Genomic DNA, 19,169 nt, shown 5'->3' with positions numbered 1-19,169 from the left:
ATTGCATATTCTGTGGCATTCTCTATTAGAAGTGTGTGATCTGCTCCCTGATTTTTATTTTATAGGGGTTAAAGTTAAGATTGCCATGGGTCTCCAAAGAGACTGGATTTTAGATAGACTATGGGGACCACTGAGGTGGGACTAGTTGCATTTTTAAAATTTATTTATTTTTTTATTAATTACAGTATATTCAGTTTGTATCCCGCTGTAGCACTCTCTCTCATCCCTCCCAATCCTGCCCTCCCTTCCTCTACTCCTCCCATGCCCCTCCTCCAGTCCACTGATAGGGAGGTCCTCCTCCTCTTCCATCTGACCCTAGCCTATCAGGTCTCATCAGGACTGGCTGCATTGTCTTCCTCTGTGAAGGGGAGATAGACCTGGAGAGGACAGGAGCTCCACAAGGAGAGCAACAGAACCAAAAAATCTGGACCCGGGGGTATTTCCTGAGACTGATACTCCAACCAAGGACCATGCATGGAGATAACCTAGAACCCCTGCACAGATGTAGCCCATGGCAGCTCAGTGTCCAAGTGGGTTACTCTAGTAATGGAAACAGGGACTGTCTCTGACTAGATGCATTTTTACATTGTGAGGTGGCTACAAGTCTTTGGTGGCCAGGGGGTGAAATCTGGTGATTTGAATAAGAATGACCCCTGTAGCCTCATGTATTTGATTGCTTAATCACCAGAGTGTGGAACTTGAATTAGAAAAGATTAGTAGGTGTAGCTTTATTGGAGGAAGTGTTCCACTGTGGCTTTGAGGTTTCAAAAGTCTGTGCCAGGCCAGAGTCTCTCTGCCTGCTGCTGGTAGATCAGGAGGTAGACTCAGCTACTTCTCCAGCACAGAACCTGCCTGTGGAGCTGCTGCCATTCTTCCTACCATTAATGATAATGAACTCAGCTCTGAAGCTGTATGCAAGTCCCCAATTAAATGTTTTCTTTTGTAAGAGCTGTCTTGGTCATGGTGTCTCTTCACAGCAATATAGCAATTACTAAGACACAAGCTAACTGAGCAGAAGACAGATAAAACTGAATGTAAGCCCATAAAGGGAAGAAAAGAAAGAAAGAAAGAAAAATGTCATTTCAGAAAGAGGAAATCCCCCTGTGAATGGCATAGAGAATGCTGGAGGTACAGAGAGTAAAAGTAGTTACCAACCCATAGATAGGGAAGGAATTTATTCAAATATACTGCAAGGAGACAACAGATAAGGTCTCAGGGAGGAAACATGTTGTGAGGGGTTAGGTATCTTTTACAGCAATTGTAAAGAAAGTTGATTGGTCTTATCTCGTGAATCATGGGTTCATATTAATAGCTAGTGGGCATCTCACTGTCTTGCTGAGTAGAAAATGTGACAATTTAATCTATTCTTGAGACTGGCCATTTCAGTAGGTGCCATGGGTAACTTGGAGTCAGATCTAGATGTCTGTGTGAGTGCCAACAAAATTTGGTGTTCCTCATACAATAGATGACGTTATTTAGGAACTGAATACAGAAGCCCAGTGTCCAAATATAAGCTGTTCTGATGGCAGAGTCTGGAAAATGCTGAGTGCTTGAAACCTTAGTCTTAGAGGTTCAAATCTGCTGTTTAGCACTTCATATTTAATTAGTCTTCTATTAATTATTACCATTCTCCTCACTATAGCATTTCTTACTTCTGTTAAATGGAAAATAATAGGATATATATGATTATGAGAAGGACCAAACATTGTAGAACCTTATGATCTCCTTCAACAACTTCCTAGTGCTGTAAAACTTTTCATCAAAGAAACTTTATGTCCATTAACCTCATCAATAACCCCAACTCCAATTCTCACTCTACCTTGTGCCCTATGAATACTGCTTCCTAGTCCGCATTCTTTCACTAACATAAGATTAGGAGTTTTATTCATTTTAGCTACTTGATGCCTCTACGTTTATTCTTTTCTATGATCAGAAAGAGCATCAAACTCAAAAGATACATTAATTGGAGCTCCTTGGGCCGTAGTTCAAACTCTTACATATATAGTCACATTAGCCATTATCCTCTTATCTGTACTACTAATAATGCATTTTCTACTTTATTCTCACTAATTAATGCCCAAGAAGATGTATGACCTATTTTACTCGCCTGACCCTTAGCCCTAATAGGATTCATTTCCACATTAGCAGAAACCAACTGAACACCTTTGACTTAAGGAGAATTAGCATGAGTTTAGGGACTCAGTTTTGAATATGTTGCAGTCTCTTTCACATTTTTTTTCTCATAGAAAAATACACTGTTACAATAAATAGCAAAATAGTGACCATTGTCCTAAAACATATCACAGCCCACACTCCCCAGAAATCTTTACCTTAAATATTGTAGTGAAAATATCCCTTTTTACCATGATATTCTTATTAATTTGAGAATCACATTCCCTATTTTGATTTGACCAATTTATACAACTATTTAAAGTTTACCATAAGCATTGGGTTATTTGATGCATATCTCTATCCATTACAGATTTCTGCTCATATTATATACACAACTGACAACAGAATTACATTGATACAGTAAATAACTATGATCTGAATACCCTTATTTATAAAACAATAACTAGAGCCGTGACTTGAGAATTGAAAGAAATGTCCTGCCACATCCTACAATAAGGTCAGTTCATTAAGCTAACAGGATTATATCCTCCCAAATGTCAGATTTTTTAAAAATTATTTCTATACTAATAAATTCCATGGTTTATACTACCATTATTAGCCATTATATTTTTTTTCAGGATCTTTGACCACCATATTGAGCTCTCTCTTACTTCCAAATTGAATCAGATTAAAAATAACATTGCCAATCCTTTTTATTTTCATTCATAAACCTAGCCCACTCTCAACAGAAGAGGCAACCAGACAACAACATCAATAATTGTGAATCAACAAGATAATTACTTCCTAAATTTAGGACAATGAATATTTAAAATAATATTTGTAGATTAAATAATATTGTGACAATAATTTTTCTGTTAAAAAGCAGGCTTTTTTTTTTCCCATTACACTTCTGAATACCAGAAGTCTTCAAAAGTATTTCCCTAATGGAAACTATATTACCTTTATCATGACAAAAATTTGTACCTGTTACTGTTTTATTCCAGTTATATTACGCACTAACTGTTCTTCAGCTTTCATCTCTTCAATTTCATTGGTAGTTGGAAAAGTCCCATCCAAACTCAAATATACAAAACCAGCTTACTTTCTATTCTCATATAGAATGAGTAAGAGCCACAATCCTTCCACCCATTGCCAAGATCTTTAATTTGTTAAGTCATACATTACTACACCAGCTGGTTTTGTGTGTCCTTCTGACACAAGCTAGAGTCATCATAGGGGAAGGAGCCTCAGTTAATGCCTACTTAAGATCTAACTGTAAGGCATTTTCTCAATTAGTGATCCATGATGGAGGGCGAAGATCATGGTGGGTGGTGCCATCCCTGAGCTGGTGGTCCTGAATTCTCTAAGAGAGCAGGCTGAGAAAGCCATGGGAAGCAAACCTAATAAGCAGTATTCCTCCGTGGCCTCTGGGTCAGTTCCTTTCTCCACTTTCCAGCCCTGCTTGAGTTCCTGTCCCGACTTCCTCCAATGATGGACTATGATCTGGAAGCATAAGCCAAATAAACCCCTTCTTCCACGACTTGCTTTTGATCATGGTGTTTCCTGGTAGCAATAGAAACCCCACTTCAGACACATACTAATCATCTCATTTCAGTGTTATTAACTCTTTATGTTAATTAAGGTTTCTACATTATTTCTTACCCATCTATGGCACAAAGCTCCTACCAATTCTTTGGGACAAATTCCCTTGAAAAATTAACTAAAAAGTAGTGTGGACATATGCAATAAGATTTGGCGATGCTGCTTTAAAAGAGCTGGTACAGTTTTAAAAACTGCTTGGTACTGGCATAGAAACAAAATGGTGGATCAATGGAACCGAACAGAGGACCCAAAAATAAACCCACACACTTATGGACACCTGATCTTTGACAAAGATGCCAAAACCATACAATGGAAAAAAGATAGCATCTTCAACAAATGGTGCTGGTCCAACTGGATGTGTACATGTAGAAAAATGAAAATAGATCCATACTTATCACCCTGCACAAAACTGAAGTCCAAGTGGATCAAAGACCTCAACATAAAACCAGACACATTAAATCAGCTAGAAAAAAAGGGGGGTATACCCTAGAACTCACTGGTACAGGAGAAAACTTCCTGAACAGAACACCAACAGCACAGGCTCTAAGAGCAACAATCAATAAATGGGACCTCATGAAACTGAAAAGCTTCTGTAAAGCAAAGGACACTGTCATCAAAACAAAGCGACTGCCTACAGATTGGAAAAGAATCTTCACCAACCCTTTATCTGACAGAGGACTCATATCCAGTATATATAAAGAACTAAAGAAGCTGAAAAGCAGCAAACCAAGTAATCCACTTAAAAAAATGGGGAACAGAGCTAAACAGAGAATTCTCAATAGAGGAATATCAAATGGCAGAGAAGCACTTAAAGAAATGCTCAACCTCATTAGCCATTAGGGAAATGCAAATCAAAATAACCCTGAGATTTCACCTTACACCCATCAGAATGGCCAAGATCAAAAACTCAAGTGACAACACATGCTGGAGAGATTGTGGAGAAAGGGGAACCCTTCTCCACTGCTGGTGGGAATGTAAACTTGTACAACCACTCTGGAAATCAATCTGGTGCTTTCTCAGAAAACTAGGAATAGCACTTCCTCAAGATCCAGCCATACCACTCCTGGGCATATATCCAAAAGAGGCTCAAGTACACAAAAAGGACATTTGCTCAACCATGTTTGTAGCAGCTTTATTTGTAATAGCCAGAAGCTGGAAACAACCCAGATGCCCCTCAACTGAAGAATGGATGCAGAAATTGTGGTACATCTATACAATGGAGCATTACTCAGCAATGAAAAAGAAGGAAATCATGAAATTTGCAGGTAAATGGTGGGACCTGGAAAGGATCATCCCAAGTGAGTTGTCCCAGAAGCAAGAAGGCACACACGGTATATATTCACTCATATAGACATACAACATAGGACACCCACTAAAATCTGTGCATCTAAAGAAACTAAGCAAGAGAGAAGACCCTAACTAAAACGCTCAATCCCCATCCTGAAAGACAAAGAGGATGGACATCAGAAGAAGAAGAAAACAGGAAACAACTTAGGAACCTGCTACAGAGGACCTCTGAAAGCCAGAGGAAGAAAATAGGAAACAAACTAGGAACCTGCCATAGAGGGCCTCTGAAAGCCTATGGCCTTCAAAGCAGATGCTGAGCCTGATGGCCAACTGTCGGGCAGAGTGAATGGAATTTTATGTAAGAAGTGGGAAATAGTAAGAGCTGGAGAGGACAGGAACTCCACAAGGAGAGCAACAGAACAAGAAAATTTGAACACAAGGAACTTCCCAGAGACTCATACTCCAACCAAGGACTATTCATGGAGATAATCTAGAACCCCTGCACAGATGTAGCCCATGGCAGTTCAGTGTCCAAGTGGGTTACATAGTAATGGGAAGAGGGACTGTCTCTGACATAATCTGATTGGCCTGCTCTTTGATCACCTCCCCCTGAGGGGGGAGCAGCCTTACTAGGCCACAGAAGAGGACAATGCAGCCACTTTTGATGTGAACTGATAGACTAAGATCAGAAAGGAGAGGAGAACCTCCCTATCAGTGGACTTGGGGAGGGGCATGCATGCAGAAAGGGGAGGGAGGATGGGATAGGGAGGGAAGGAGGAAGGGGCTTATGGGGGGAATACAAAATGAATAAAGTGTAATGAATAAAAAATTAAAAAAAGTTAAAAAAAAGAGCTGGTCACCTGATTACTCTCTTCATTTAAGAAGACTCGGTGCCCTGGGTACAGCAGATCCAGGCAGAATTCTGGTAGGATGGGTAAACTTTTGTTCTCTGATCACAGTAATGTTTTTATCGTTTGTGCTTTCTTGCTTGGTATGTAAGACCATGTGGCTGACCCCAAATCAACCTTTTTCTTTTTTTTTTCTGATTAGCTCAGGTAACACTGCTTAGGGTGAGTCCTGGGGACTTAGCAGGAAGGGCTCCTTTACTTGTCCTTACCAGGTATTTCATCTGCTTGGAGGAGTCAGAGTGCTGCTGACCACAGCATAATTATTTTCCTGATCCTTCCTTTCCTGTTTGTCGAATATGCCCCTGGCCCAAATACAATAACCACTTCCTTCTGCTAAAGAAGACTTTCCAGAGCTGCAGGTCCAATTTGGAGCAGGCCCCATCATGCCCTGAGGCTGGATGAACTTTGGAGAGCCAGAGGCATAGCACTGTCCATCCTTTTAGCCATTTTATGCTGATCAGTTTAGACTCTAATCTTTGGTTGTCAAACACGCAGGACAATTTCAGCAATCTGAAAGAGGAAGTAATCATTTTCTAGTTTTAATTTTTATGTAACTTTTAAACAAAACTTAGAATAATTATATTTTAAAATGGGTATTTGTGACAACTCCTGCTTTAGATATTAAAAAGACTAATAAACTTAGCAGAAAATATAATTAATTTGATAAAATTTAAACTCTGTGTCTTTAATGCCAGTTCTAGTAATGTTTGTAAAAGCAGATTGATCACTATCTTAAGAGCATCTGTGCCATGGAAATGACATGTACACATTCACAAACACACACACAGTCCCTCTCACATGCATGTGTATAGACATCTTCATGTATAAATATTCACATGCATGAATACACTAAATAAATAAATAAATACATAAATACATAAATAAATAAGAATTGTAAACGAACCTTACTTTTGAACTGAAGACTAGTTTCTGGCTTTGTAATACTATCCTGAATTTTGATATTAGGAACTTTAACAATCTTGAAACATTTCATTTTTTTCCTGCTTTGATATCATGATACATAGTAGCATTGCGAACAGATTTGCTAACCTATTACAAGGGCTGAGAGTAAATTGCACTTATGACACAGGGTAACAACTAAGATGCAGGTTCACAGGTTGTTAAGCTCTAAGGTTATTGTTTGCTACTGGTTTTAGGCAGCTTTGTATTGCTAAGGCTTTTAAAGGCTTTTCTGCATCCATTAGAATCAAGGAGAGAGGAAGGAGGAGAGGGAGACTGATTAAAAAAGAGAGAAAGAAAAGGGTGAAAGGAGGTAGCATATGGAGTCTTCTGATGGCTGGCTGAACCCAGAAATTGTAAAGGTTGTGACAGAACTGTTCAGTCTGTGCAATGGAGCCCTGGCTCAGAATGTTATGTGAGACTAGCATGATGGCTCCAGGAGCTGTATGGCAGGTATTGTTAAACAAACAAACAATAACACAAATCTATTTCTCAGATTGTGAGGACCAAATGTAGATTCCTAAAAATATATTCCAGATGAGGGTACCAACACACTGTGGGTCTACAGTAATGCACCACCCACCCAGTAGGAGATGGAGCTCAGGTCTGTCTGTAAGGGGCCTGGGCAACATTACCTGGGCCATGCTCAAGAGTGAAGGCTCTCTGGCCCGCAGAAGTGAGCCGGCCCAGCTGCTCTCTGGAGCCACTTTGGTTACTGATCCAAAACATCCAGCATATAGTTCTGCACTGATCTTGAATGAAGACTCAAACTGAAACTTGGCCACAAACAGGTTGATCTGTCATGGGGAAGGACTTACTGTCTTCTAGAAGCAAAAGCCTAGCCAATTAGAATTCCCTCAGATTAGTAACCCTGACCTATGGACAGGCAGTGACAAATGCCGGACATGCACTCTTCCCTCCCACCCTTTGCCTGGAGGGAGAGATGTAAAGGAAGGAAGAACAGAGACCCTTTTTCTGCTCAGAGAGACACAACAGGGAAGCAAGAATGAAGACAGAAAGATAAAGTTTAGGGACTTAAATCACACACCCCTCCAAAAAACTTGTAGCGGAAGGATAGCCACTGGAGTTGAAGCAAATATGTGCTTTTATAGAGTTAGGGGTGGGAGTTCACATTTATGGGTTAAAGCCTTCAGGGAAAAAAAGAAGAAAAGAAGAAGCCAGGAACAGCAGTTAGAGAAAAGCCAAAGAAAGTAGGAACCTACTATGACTGTAGACTGTAGTCATCTTTGTCCTCCAAAGAAGGTCATTTAGCTGCCTTAGGTGGGCCACCCACTTGCCAGGCGAAGTGGCCTGGCAAGGTCTGTGCAACCAGTTATAAAATAATGTAATGAGAAACAGACACAGAGCAAAGTTATCAGGACAGTAAGATGGCTTGATGGGTACTAGTACTTGCAGCCAAGCCTGATAATTCAAGTGCAATCCCCTAGACCCAGAAGTTGTCCTCTGACATCAGATATGCAGAATTGTAACATGCATACACACTCACGCATGAAGAGCGGGGTTGGACATAGACAGAGACAGAAAAGAAAAAAAAAAATGAAGTGCAGTGCCAGAAGGCAGTAGGTAAATTCCTGGAGGGTTGGAAGTCCGTTGCAGTAGTTAAGTAGGCTGTTACTTGGTCTTATTTTGTGGGCCATTTGGTCAGGGTCAATATTTGAATAGCTGGCTTGGCATCTTACTTTCCTCTTGAGTAGTAAAGTTTATAGCCTAATTTGTTTTTCTTGAGACTGGCCATTTGTACACGGGCCATAGCTCTTTCGGAGTCAGGCTGCACGATGCAGCCTAAGTCACCATGGTGCGAGCTTCACATAGTCAGGCCTAGACAGTAAAGTATGGGAATTTTGTTTATAATTCTCATTCTTTTATCTCTATGCAAGTTACATGGCCACATGAGGGAACACATCCAAAGCAGCCAGTGGGGATCTAGCAAAGCAGGAAAGCAAGCAGCAATGCAGCAAGAGATGATCCTCGAGAAAAAGCAGCCAGAGCTCCCGGAGGAGCGCTGATGCTGAGTGACCCGGCATCAGAGGGAGGTGGCAGGAAGTGCCTACGAAGGGGCGTGGCTTAGAGAGCAGCTGAGAACACCAACGGAAATCAGGCCTTGAGAGTTTCTCTCTTAACCTCAGATTGGAAATGTTACATCGACGTTCAGTGTGTGACCTAAGGAGGAGACATCTGGAGTGGAATGGAGGAGGTTTATTTTGAAGATAAACAGGTCAAGTACATGACAGCTAGGCATTGGGTAGGTCATAGTCTTGGGTGTTTAAAATCAGCCAAGGAGCCAGAGCCCCTGAGATCATGATGAAAACCATAACTCTGAGCCAGAGGCTTTGATGTATATGCGAGTGACCAAGAAGTCACGGATAATTGAGAGCTGCCCTTGGTTGCCATGGTTCTATAAGAACGTGTCTAATTTCATCTGTGGGGAATTGTGTCTTCTAAAGGTGAGTGTTAATGCAGATGGCCATTGCAATTGAATGTGATGACAGTATTTATTGGATATCCATAGCCCTGTAATTTGATGTTTTGAGTAATTACTAAATATACCTTAAAGTTGGAGAAGAATTTCTTGAGGAGAGAATAAGTGGAGAAAATTAAGACAAGTCTGAAAAGGGCCCCTGAGGCCTCTGGAAGGATTGTGCAGAAAGAGGTGCTTGTGACAGACACTGATGGGCTGTGGCATCAACAAAGACTGCATTGCTGTTTCCAGTGGTGGCACTTGAAAAAGACTGTTGCAAAGCCCAGGATACTGAGTGGGTTGGAGAAGCCATGAAGACTAAAGCAGCACAGCTAAGAATCAAGTACATCAATTCACTTGAGGACCAATATTACCTCAGCTGAGATCAATGGGAAAGGAAAGCAGCAGAGTTCATACTCCAGAGGAACACATACTTCGGGCTTCAGTCAGCAGCAGGGAAACTGGGAACACACAGCAGTGACTCAGAGCAAGGCACTACCAGAGCCAGCAAGCCGTGAAGAAGACAGGTTGTGTCTTCGTACTAGAGCATGTCAAGGAAAGTGTGGCTACAGGTGCCAGTGTTCAATCAGAGAAAGGATGACTAAGCAAGGCTCTGTGGTGGCAAATGCATACCCTTCTTCCTTTGTGCAACCCCATGCTTCCTCTTCTTCTTTTCTTCTTCTTCTTCTTCTTCTTCTTCTTCTTCTTCTTCTTCTTCTTCTTCTTCTTCTCCTTCTCCTTCTCCTTCTCCTTCCTCTTCTTCTCCTTCTCCTTCCTCCTCCTCCTCTTTTTTTAAATCTCCCTATCACTTTTCCTGCCTGTTCATCACTTCCTTGCCTGTTTACTTCTGAAGACAATGTTTTCCTGAATGACTACTCTGCTTGTCCATACCCTAAACTTCTGTCATTTCTTGCCTAGTGCTCTTTATCTGTGTTTTCTTATCCTACTGGACTTTTCTTGCTGTTTTATGGTTGCATATTTACTCATTTATTTCCTTCCGTAAACTTCAGATTTTTTGGACAGAAACTTGATTTTTTGGCTCAATAATAGTTTGTTCAATAAAATAACTAGTTTTCTAATTAACATCTTTTATCATAATCTTAAAAGTTTTATATTACAAAGGATTCATTTAAAGACAATAAACCCAAAATATTATCGAAGGATTTACAAGTTGTCAAAACAATGTGGCATTTTTTCATATCTTAGAGGTACCCATTTGTTTATAAATTAAAACACATGGATGTTGGCCTTGTCATTTTCCCACAGCTTCCTAATATGATTTCTAGCAAAGCCTGCAAAAAAACCTAGTCAGAAAAGCATTATTTGTTCTTGAGTACTTGCAAATGAGGGTACTGCTTTGGTTGTTCATCTTTCCCACTCATCCCCTGAAGGCCACTGAGAGCTAAGTCATCAGTATAAACACAGTCCTGTGTATTTGCCACCAGAGAAACTCTACACACAGCATTGTCTCTCTTTCTTTGTTAGGCAAGACAGTGCCATAAGAGGCTATGGATAGAAGGCATCTCAGAAACAACTTAGTGGTTGATGCTAAAACTGACTAAAGTAGAATGTAGAAAGAAGGCTAGGTGTAAAAACTTGGAAATGACAATCAATTGACATGTCTTTAAAAAACATACTAAAATCTGTATACCTAAAGAAGCTAAACAAGAAGGGGGTTCTGGGGTAAGTTGATGAATCCTCACTTAGAAAGACAAATGGGATGGACATTGGAAGTAGGAGAAAACAAGAAACAGGATAGGAGCCTACCCACAGAGGGCCTCTGAAAGACTCTACCTAGTAGTGTATCAAAGCAGATGCTGAGACTCATAACCAAACCTTGGGCAGAGTGCAGGGAATCATATGAAAGAAGGGGGAGTTAGTAAGACCTAGAGAGGATGGAGCGCCACAAGGACCAAATATATTTGGGCACAGGGGTCTTCTCTGAGACTGATTCTCCAGCCAAGGACCATATATGGATATAACCTAGAACCCCTGCTCAGATGTAGCCCATGGCAGCTCAGCATCCAAGTGGGTACCCTAGTAAGGGGAACAGAGACTGTCTCAAAAATGAACTCAATGGCTGGCTCTTTGACCTCCCCCTCCCCCCAGGGAGGAGCAGCCTTGCTAGGCCACAGAGGAGGACATTGCAGCCAGTCCTGATGAGACCTGATAGGCTAGGATCAGATGGAAGGGAAGGAGAACCTCCCCTATCAGTGGATTTAGAGAGGGGCAGGGATGACCTGTCCCGTGGGCTAGTCGAACAGGGTCTACATGTAAAAGGGAGTGGAAATGGGGAGACAGAGACCCGAAGAATGGAAACCAAGACAGGCTTCTGATGAAGGTCTCAGTTTGCTGAACACTTACAAAGCAAAGGATACAAAGTGTTTGTAAACACTTACAAAACAAAGGATACAAACGATTTTTTTTCATGGTAGCAATAGGTCTGCGCCACCTGGCAAGCATCCAAGAATTCACTCAAGGTTACACAAAGTTTGCTATCTGATTCTCAGGGTTTCAGGGAGCTTGCTATCTACTTCTCAGGCTCAGAACACCCCGCCTGCAGAGACCGCCAAGGACAGTCTCTGAGAAATGGAACTATGGATAAGACCAGCATCTGCCAAGGCCAGGAGGCAGAATTCCAATTACCAGACTCCTTCACAGGAAGCAGATGGGGGAGGGAGGGTGGGATTGGGAGGGAATGAGGGAGGGAGCTATGGCTGGGATACAAAGTAAATAACCTGTGATTAATATAAAAAAATAAAAATTAAAAGAAAAGAACCTGAGGCAAACTGGTCCAACAAAAGAGGATACAGGGTAGAGAAGAAGGCACGTTGGAAAGCTCAGGAGGAGACTCTGCTGATGGTAGTGAGATGTGGACAGCCCCGGAGCTTTGGATGCCTGTTGATGGGTACGGAGGGCCTTTAGGCATCACTACAGTACTCGGGGGACAGAGATAGCATGTAATGTAATAAACACATTAAATGCCACTCAATTCTGTTCTTGTTGATAATTTTTAAAAACTGAAAAAAAAAAGACCAAAATGAGACATACTGGAACATGGAAATCCAGAAAAGTATATCTAATAGGAAAGCGTATTTAATGGTGATGAAGAAACCAGTACATAGCCTAAGGAACGGTTTAATAAAGTAGTCACTCCTCTTTTGGCATCAGAGAAATGTTAGTCTGTAAGATTACTCCTTCTTCTACTTTTTTTATTTTTTATTTTTTAATTTACTACAATTTATTCACTTTGTATCCCAGCTGTAGCCTCCCTCACAATCCTGCCCTTCCTCCCCCCATCCTCCCACCCCCACCATGCCTCTCCTCCAGTCCACTGATAGGGGAGGTCCTCCTCCCTTCCCTCTGACCCTAGCCAATCAGGTCTCATCAGGACTGCTGCATTGTCTTCCTCTGTGGCCTGATAGGGCTGCTCCCCCCTCAGGTGGAGGTGATCAAAGAGCCAGCCACTGAGTTCATGTCAGAGACAGTCCCTGTTTCCCTTACTGGGAACCCACTTGGACACTGAGCTGCCATGGGCTACATCTGAGCAGGGGTTCTAGGTTATCTCCATGAATGGTCTTTGGTTGGAATATCAATCTCAGAAAAGACCCCTGTGCCCAGATTTTTTGGTTCTGTTGTTCTCCTTGTGAAGCTCCTGTCCCCTCCAGGTCTTTCTATCTCCCCTTTTTTTTCATAAGGTTTCCTTCGCTCTGCCCAAAGTTTGGCTATGAGTCTCAGCATCTGCTTTGATACTCTGCTGAGTAGACTCTTTCAGAGGCCCTCTGTGGTAGGCTTCTGTCCTGTTCCCTGTTTTCTCCCTCTTCCAATGTCCATCCCGTTTGCCTTTCTGAATGAGGATTGATCATCTTACCCAGGGTCCTCCTTCTACTTTTGACGGCAGATTGTATAATGATTCTGGTGGTCTAGGGATGTGCTCAGGTCACATTAGCTAAAAAGCCATCCTGGATGTACTTTTGACATTCCTCACATGTGTGTCCATGCTGAGATGAAGCATAGCTCTGCCAGTCTTGCTGCTGAAGTGAAATCGAAGGCTACTATAGCTGAGGTGGTTTTCACCCCATACATCTGCTCTGGTGTCTCCAAGTAGAGCTGGAATCATCACCACTGACTCCTTACAATAGATATCTTTCATGCAGCTATTTGGTAATGCTTGCCCTGTGGCAGGTAGATTGTAATAGAATATTGACTTAATGATTCCACACCAACCACATGTTTTCTCTGAGCCACATTTACTGGATGTTAAAGCCGAGGAGTCTGCCAACAGAAAACAAACACAATGCTGATTTTTGGAATTATTTTTCTTTTTTTTTTTTGTCACATAATATTTGGGTATTGTTTGCTTTCCCTTTCCACCTTTATTCCACCTTTATTTCCACCTTTATACACCTTTGGTTGTATGTTATGGTTTTTGTTTTCCAATTTTTTTTGTGTGGGATTTCTGATTTTACCACTTTGTGTGCTTCTGTGCTTTTTCTTTGATTTTTCTGTTCATTTGTTTGTTTTGCACTATTTATGTTTGTTTGTTTTTATATTATCTTATTTTTTATTATTTTTAGATTAATATTTGTTTTCTAATGAGAGAGAACAAGACAGATATGGACTTGGATGCTGGGGTGCATCTGGGAGGATGTCATCAGAATATATTGTATGAGGGAAAACTTTATTTTCAATTTTAAAAACCTGCAGCAGATAGTAAACTTTAATCTGAGCACTACTGAGAATAAAGAAAGTATGTTCTAAGGTATTAAATATATGTGAATATTTTTAGTTGCTGTAGTTATTAAATCCTTAATTTTTGTAACTGGTATGGAGCTAGTCTTCTTTTCAAAAAATTATTTATTTATTTATTTATTTATTTATTTATTTATTTCAACTTATTCACTTTGTATCCTCATTGTAGAACCCTCCCTCTCTCCTCTTGGTTCCACGCACACTCCTTCTTCTCCCCCTATGCCATTTCCCTAGTCCTCTGATAGGGGAGGTCCTCCTCCCCTTCTATCTGACCCTAACCTATCAGGTCTCATCAAGGCTGGCTGCATCATTTTCCTCTGTGGCCTGGCAAGGCTGCACCCACCCAGGGGAAGGTAATCAAAGAACCAGCCACTGAGTTCATGCAGAGACGGAGCTAGCCTTTTTAGCATCATGTCATCAACCCAAAGTTTCACATCCATGTAAAATTTATTACCACCAGCCTCATTCCACTTGTTTGTTGAACGGAATGAGATGATCCATTCTTAACCCTTGGTTGACTTCTGCATCCCTTCCTTGTTTTACTCACTTGCTTTCTTATGCTCTTCATTTAGGCTTTCCAAATGAGCCTGCTGCAGTCATTGCTCTAGGAACGATTAAGGAATGGCTGGCCAAGAATCACCAGGAGGTAAGAGGATCCACACAAAGAACACTCCCGAGAGTGTGATTTAATTCTGTGTTAGAACAGCAGCAGAGCGGCTGCCTCAGTATCAACCAGACCCGCTCTTTAGGCCAGTGCCATCTGGCTTTACTTCACTTTGGGTTTCATGGGGGTAAATATTCTCCTGCAATCATTTGGCTGAGGTAGGCATAATGAACAGTTTGGTGGAGAAGATGAGCTATGAGAGAAGAATTGTTTCCCCATACTCTCCTCTGTATGTTTTTGAGGCAGTATGGGTTGTGTGTGTAGGAGGACGGAATGCATTTGTTGACGGTTCTTCCTTTGCTGTTTTCCACAGACAGTCCCTTTGTCTTTGTTGTTAGTGCATTGCGCAGTAGCCAACTCCATCTTTATATAACTAGGCCCCTTTCTACTGTGATTTCTAGGTGTGGGACTGCGGTAGAGTTGTATGACTGGCAACTGGCCTGTATGGCCACTTATGTTTGTCTGTTTGTTTTAAGTGAAGTGAAATGCTTTCACTGCATTTCATCTCATCTCCATTTGTACTTTTTCAGTAAGGGCTACAAAATATGTTGGGACATGTAGTGTGATAAGCAAGAGAATGATTCAATAAAGCAGCAATACAGCTAAAACAAGAAGCTGAACACTCCAGGGGTTTGTCTGTTCACCCGTCAAAACAGCAGAGAGATTTCAGACAACGCACAGGCTAACGCACCATTCCCTGCGCTGATTGTTCTGATTTTCCTCTTTAGATATTAACTTCATTATTACAGTGAGCTTTGTTTTCATTTGTGATTGTGAATTTAGCTTTCTTTTTAGGTAGGGGACAGAATATTTGGAAATGGCTGAGTATGGAAAACAGGCTGTGAACATTTCCTGTTGAGAACCAGCTTTGTTCTGCACATTTAAAGAAAAAGCAGTGCCATTTTCTAATTACTACAATTTCAACATTCCTTGACCAGATACAGATATTGTTAACCTCTAGTAGAAGAAAAGACCATTTGGCCAAATATGTACATTTTGCTCTCTTCTCTTCCCTCTGTGAAAATTTGAAATTCATGTGTACTATAACTTCAATTTAGATGATACTTACCTCCAAGAAGGAAGGGAAAAACAAGCGACGACTACATCTACCTTGTAAACATGTCTTATCTTCACAGCAGTCTTCTGGGGCATTTATGGCAGAAAATGCCACAATCACCCTTTTCTAGCAACAAAGAATTAGATAAGACTCTCCAGAACGGAAGGTCTCGGGGGTTAGTCTCTCTCCTCATGTCTCCCAGCGTTCCTCACTCCAATGTCACTAAGGCCAGGGAAGGAAGTGGAGTTCCTTTGAAGACACTTATTGTCCACATATGTCTTCATCATAGAAAATATTCCTCCAGTTTTTGTTCTGAAAAGTCATAACATGCTGTGTGATTGAAAGCTGATAACACTGCAGGTATACTCGTGATTAACCTTCCTTTCTGCTTAATAATAACTCAAGAATATACAGGGTGAAGGAAGTTAAAGTTTGTTGTCTTGGTCCATGATACAAGTGCCTGTGAATACTTCCCATTGAGGATCTGATGATGAAGAAGAAAACATACTACCCATATGTACAGCTCATTGGCAAATTATGGTAATACCTTGATCCCAGTAAAGCTGTCTAGGGAGTAACCTGAAAAAAATTCTCTTGCCTAGTCTGTCTCTCAGCCAATATTCTGATTTCATATCCTTTTCTTGTATACATGTTGGGCATTGTAGAAAATTTAGGCCATTCTGACTGAGTAACATGTTAGTCATGACAACATTAAATACATCTTATGCTGCTACCTTTCAACAACTTCTTGTTCTAGTATGTACTAGTCATCAAGTTAATTTGGACACATCAGACTTTACTGAATAAATAAATTATAAGTGGTGATAGTTAAAATTGTGCAAACTGATATTCAATAGTATATTGATTTAGTATTTGCTCTACTTAACCAAAAAAAAAAATAAAACCAGGTTAAAGATCTATGAAAGAATATTACTTCCAATTCACTTGTGTTTTTGTTGCAGTATTGTTTTGACATCTTGATTATTCAGTGAGTTATGAATTATTTCCTTCATTTGATAAATATTTGCTGAAACCCACTAAGCAACAGGCACATTTCTGCTGGGTACAAAGCACTCAAATACAAACAATAATCCCTGCCTTTTGATATTCATAATCTGTTGAGAGAGAACCAAATCAAGTAAATAAAGAATTAAGACAGCCCAAAGAGTTCTTTATGAAATCAAGTATCATAATTACATAATGGATTATGAGGAGGTATGGTTTTAGAAGCCACTGAGACTCTTCTGAGGCTATAACCTTGGGGAAAAAAAGAATTTATTTTTTATAATGGGAATAAGCTAAGCTACACAGAGATTTTGAGGTAAAAAATTCCACAAGGAGGGAACAAGAAGACAAAGGCAGACAGGGGCACTAGGTAGTGCTCGCTAGCAGTGGTGAGAGGCCGTGATGATTATTGATGGAAGAATGGCAAGAGACTAATTTGGAGACACTGGCAGTAGTTGAATAATAGGTGCTTTGGTCAACAGGAAGATTTTTGACCATACTCCGAGTCTAGAACAGTGTTCCTGAAAGGTCTGGGCTAAGGGAGAATAACATTATCTCTTTCATCTTTAAACAAAAATGGTTGCTACTCTTTGGAAAATATCCTTTAGAAATAGTGGAGAAGGATTCAACTGAGAGACTCAAATCAACATAGTAGCAGGGAAGAGGTTTAAGATAGACTTTGGAGTAGAGCTTTTGAAGGTTGTTTTCATTGAGTTGTCTAGCTTATTGCACAGTTACAAACCATCCCCAACTCTCAGTGTTATAAAACAGCAATGGTTTATTTGTTGTTCACAATACTGTATGTCTTGAGTCATCACAGAGCACTGGATTCATCAGGAACCCAGGATGACAGAAACATCATCTCATCATTGGAAATGCATAAACACAGGAATTTTGCATATAACATTTTTTTCAATAAAGGGCATCTAATAATTAAGTTCCAGGAAATAAGAAAATGAAGTTCTGACATAATAGGAAAAGCTGAATATCAGCAAGAAGAGTGATATCTATTATAAAGGTGAATCCAATATAGTGTCTGATATGGAATTGGACATAAGTAGACAGTCAAGAATGAGAACTGAATATTTGGACAGTGCACCCAGGTAAACTTTTTGTGTATTTACTGAGATGAAGAGAAATATTACAAGGCATGTTTACATGAAATTATATAGAAAATAATAGGGGTATTGCAGGGAGGGAGGGAAAGAGGAGAGGAAGGAGAAGGCTACAATCGGGCTGTTAATTAATTAATTAATTAAAAGAAGAAAAAAGAAAAAAAATAAAATAAGGCACAAGAAAAATATTTGCAGATAATCTAATATGAGCATGTTTTAGAAATCCAAGCATTTTTTTTTAAACATAAAGGCTGGTTATTCCTGCCTGTACCTCAACATAAAACCAAGAGAGACCGGGTGAAACCAAAGTCTCGTCCTAGTGTGAGATGGCTGGAAGAAGTGTTCACACAGCTTAAGTAGCAGAGAATTGCCACAGAAGTGAACTGTGCTGGATGAGAAGGAAGCCTTAGTGGCTCCAGACCAGGCCTTGGGCAGTTTTGGTAGGTGACTGGAATTCCAAACCACGCACCCAGCAAGAAGCATGCACACAGCAAGAAGCATGCACACAGCAAGAAGCATGCACATAGCAAGAAGCATGCACACATGCACACATGCACACATGGCGTTCTTACTGTCCTCCTCACTCAGCTACTTCCCTACTGTTATTTCACGATAATGTCACCATTCTTAGTGCTGTTCACCTAATTTGTTTGCTTACACATAGCCACATCGGGATCCATCTGTCCACTCTTGGTCAGTCAGCTCTGCATGAGGCAAGGCCAGCCTTAAGCTTGGTGGGAAGGGTGCATGCAATGAGGCTCTTGGTTTATCAAATCCCTTGAAAGTTTCCTAACAAACCACGATCAGGATAATACAAGGTGGTTCCCCATCAGCGGCCATGCTTCCTTTCTCCAGGTGAGCCTATAATTCAGTGGCACCTTCTCCTAAGACTCAGCTGTTACACAATAAATGGCTGCTGTCATGTGACTGGTGAGCTTTTGCAGTTTGCCAGTTATTAATCCTCTTATTTCTGAACCTTTAGGACACTTGTTTTTTCTGAACATAGTGGTCAGTTGGATTCTATGTAATTTCACAAATCACTGGCAGCTGCCATGAAACAGCACTTCCACACCCTGAGGGCCCAGCTGGACTCCTTTGGTCTAAGTTCACTTACTAGCTTGTGTTCTTCACATCTGAATAGTGAGGGAATGGCTCTCACAACTGGTTTAGGGACGCCATAAAGCCTGCAAGAGGGAGCATGGCTAAACAAATTATACAGTTGTGGGTG

At 40.8% G+C, this 19,169-nt stretch overlaps 1 protein-coding gene across 6 annotated transcripts in view; it reads left to right on the top strand.

Moving 5' to 3' along the window:
• Window positions 1-19,169, top strand: part of Macrod2 (mono-ADP ribosylhydrolase 2) — a 1,947,949-nt gene that overhangs the window by 1,386,191 nt on the left and 542,589 nt on the right. For all 6 annotated transcript variants that reach the window (XM_060383167.1, XM_060383164.1, XM_060383165.1 and 3 more), the window contains one exon: window positions 14,673-14,746. In XM_060383167.1, coding sequence (XP_060239150.1) covers window positions 14,673-14,746 — 74 coding nt within the window. The remainder of the gene's footprint in view (window positions 1-14,672; window positions 14,747-19,169) is intronic.

This window comes from Meriones unguiculatus, chromosome 4 (assembly GCF_030254825.1).
Source record: "Meriones unguiculatus strain TT.TT164.6M chromosome 4, Bangor_MerUng_6.1, whole genome shotgun sequence".
NCBI classification, from domain to species: domain Eukaryota; kingdom Metazoa; phylum Chordata; class Mammalia; order Rodentia; family Muridae; genus Meriones; species Meriones unguiculatus.
This window is presented reverse-complemented; position numbering and strand designations above follow the sequence as displayed.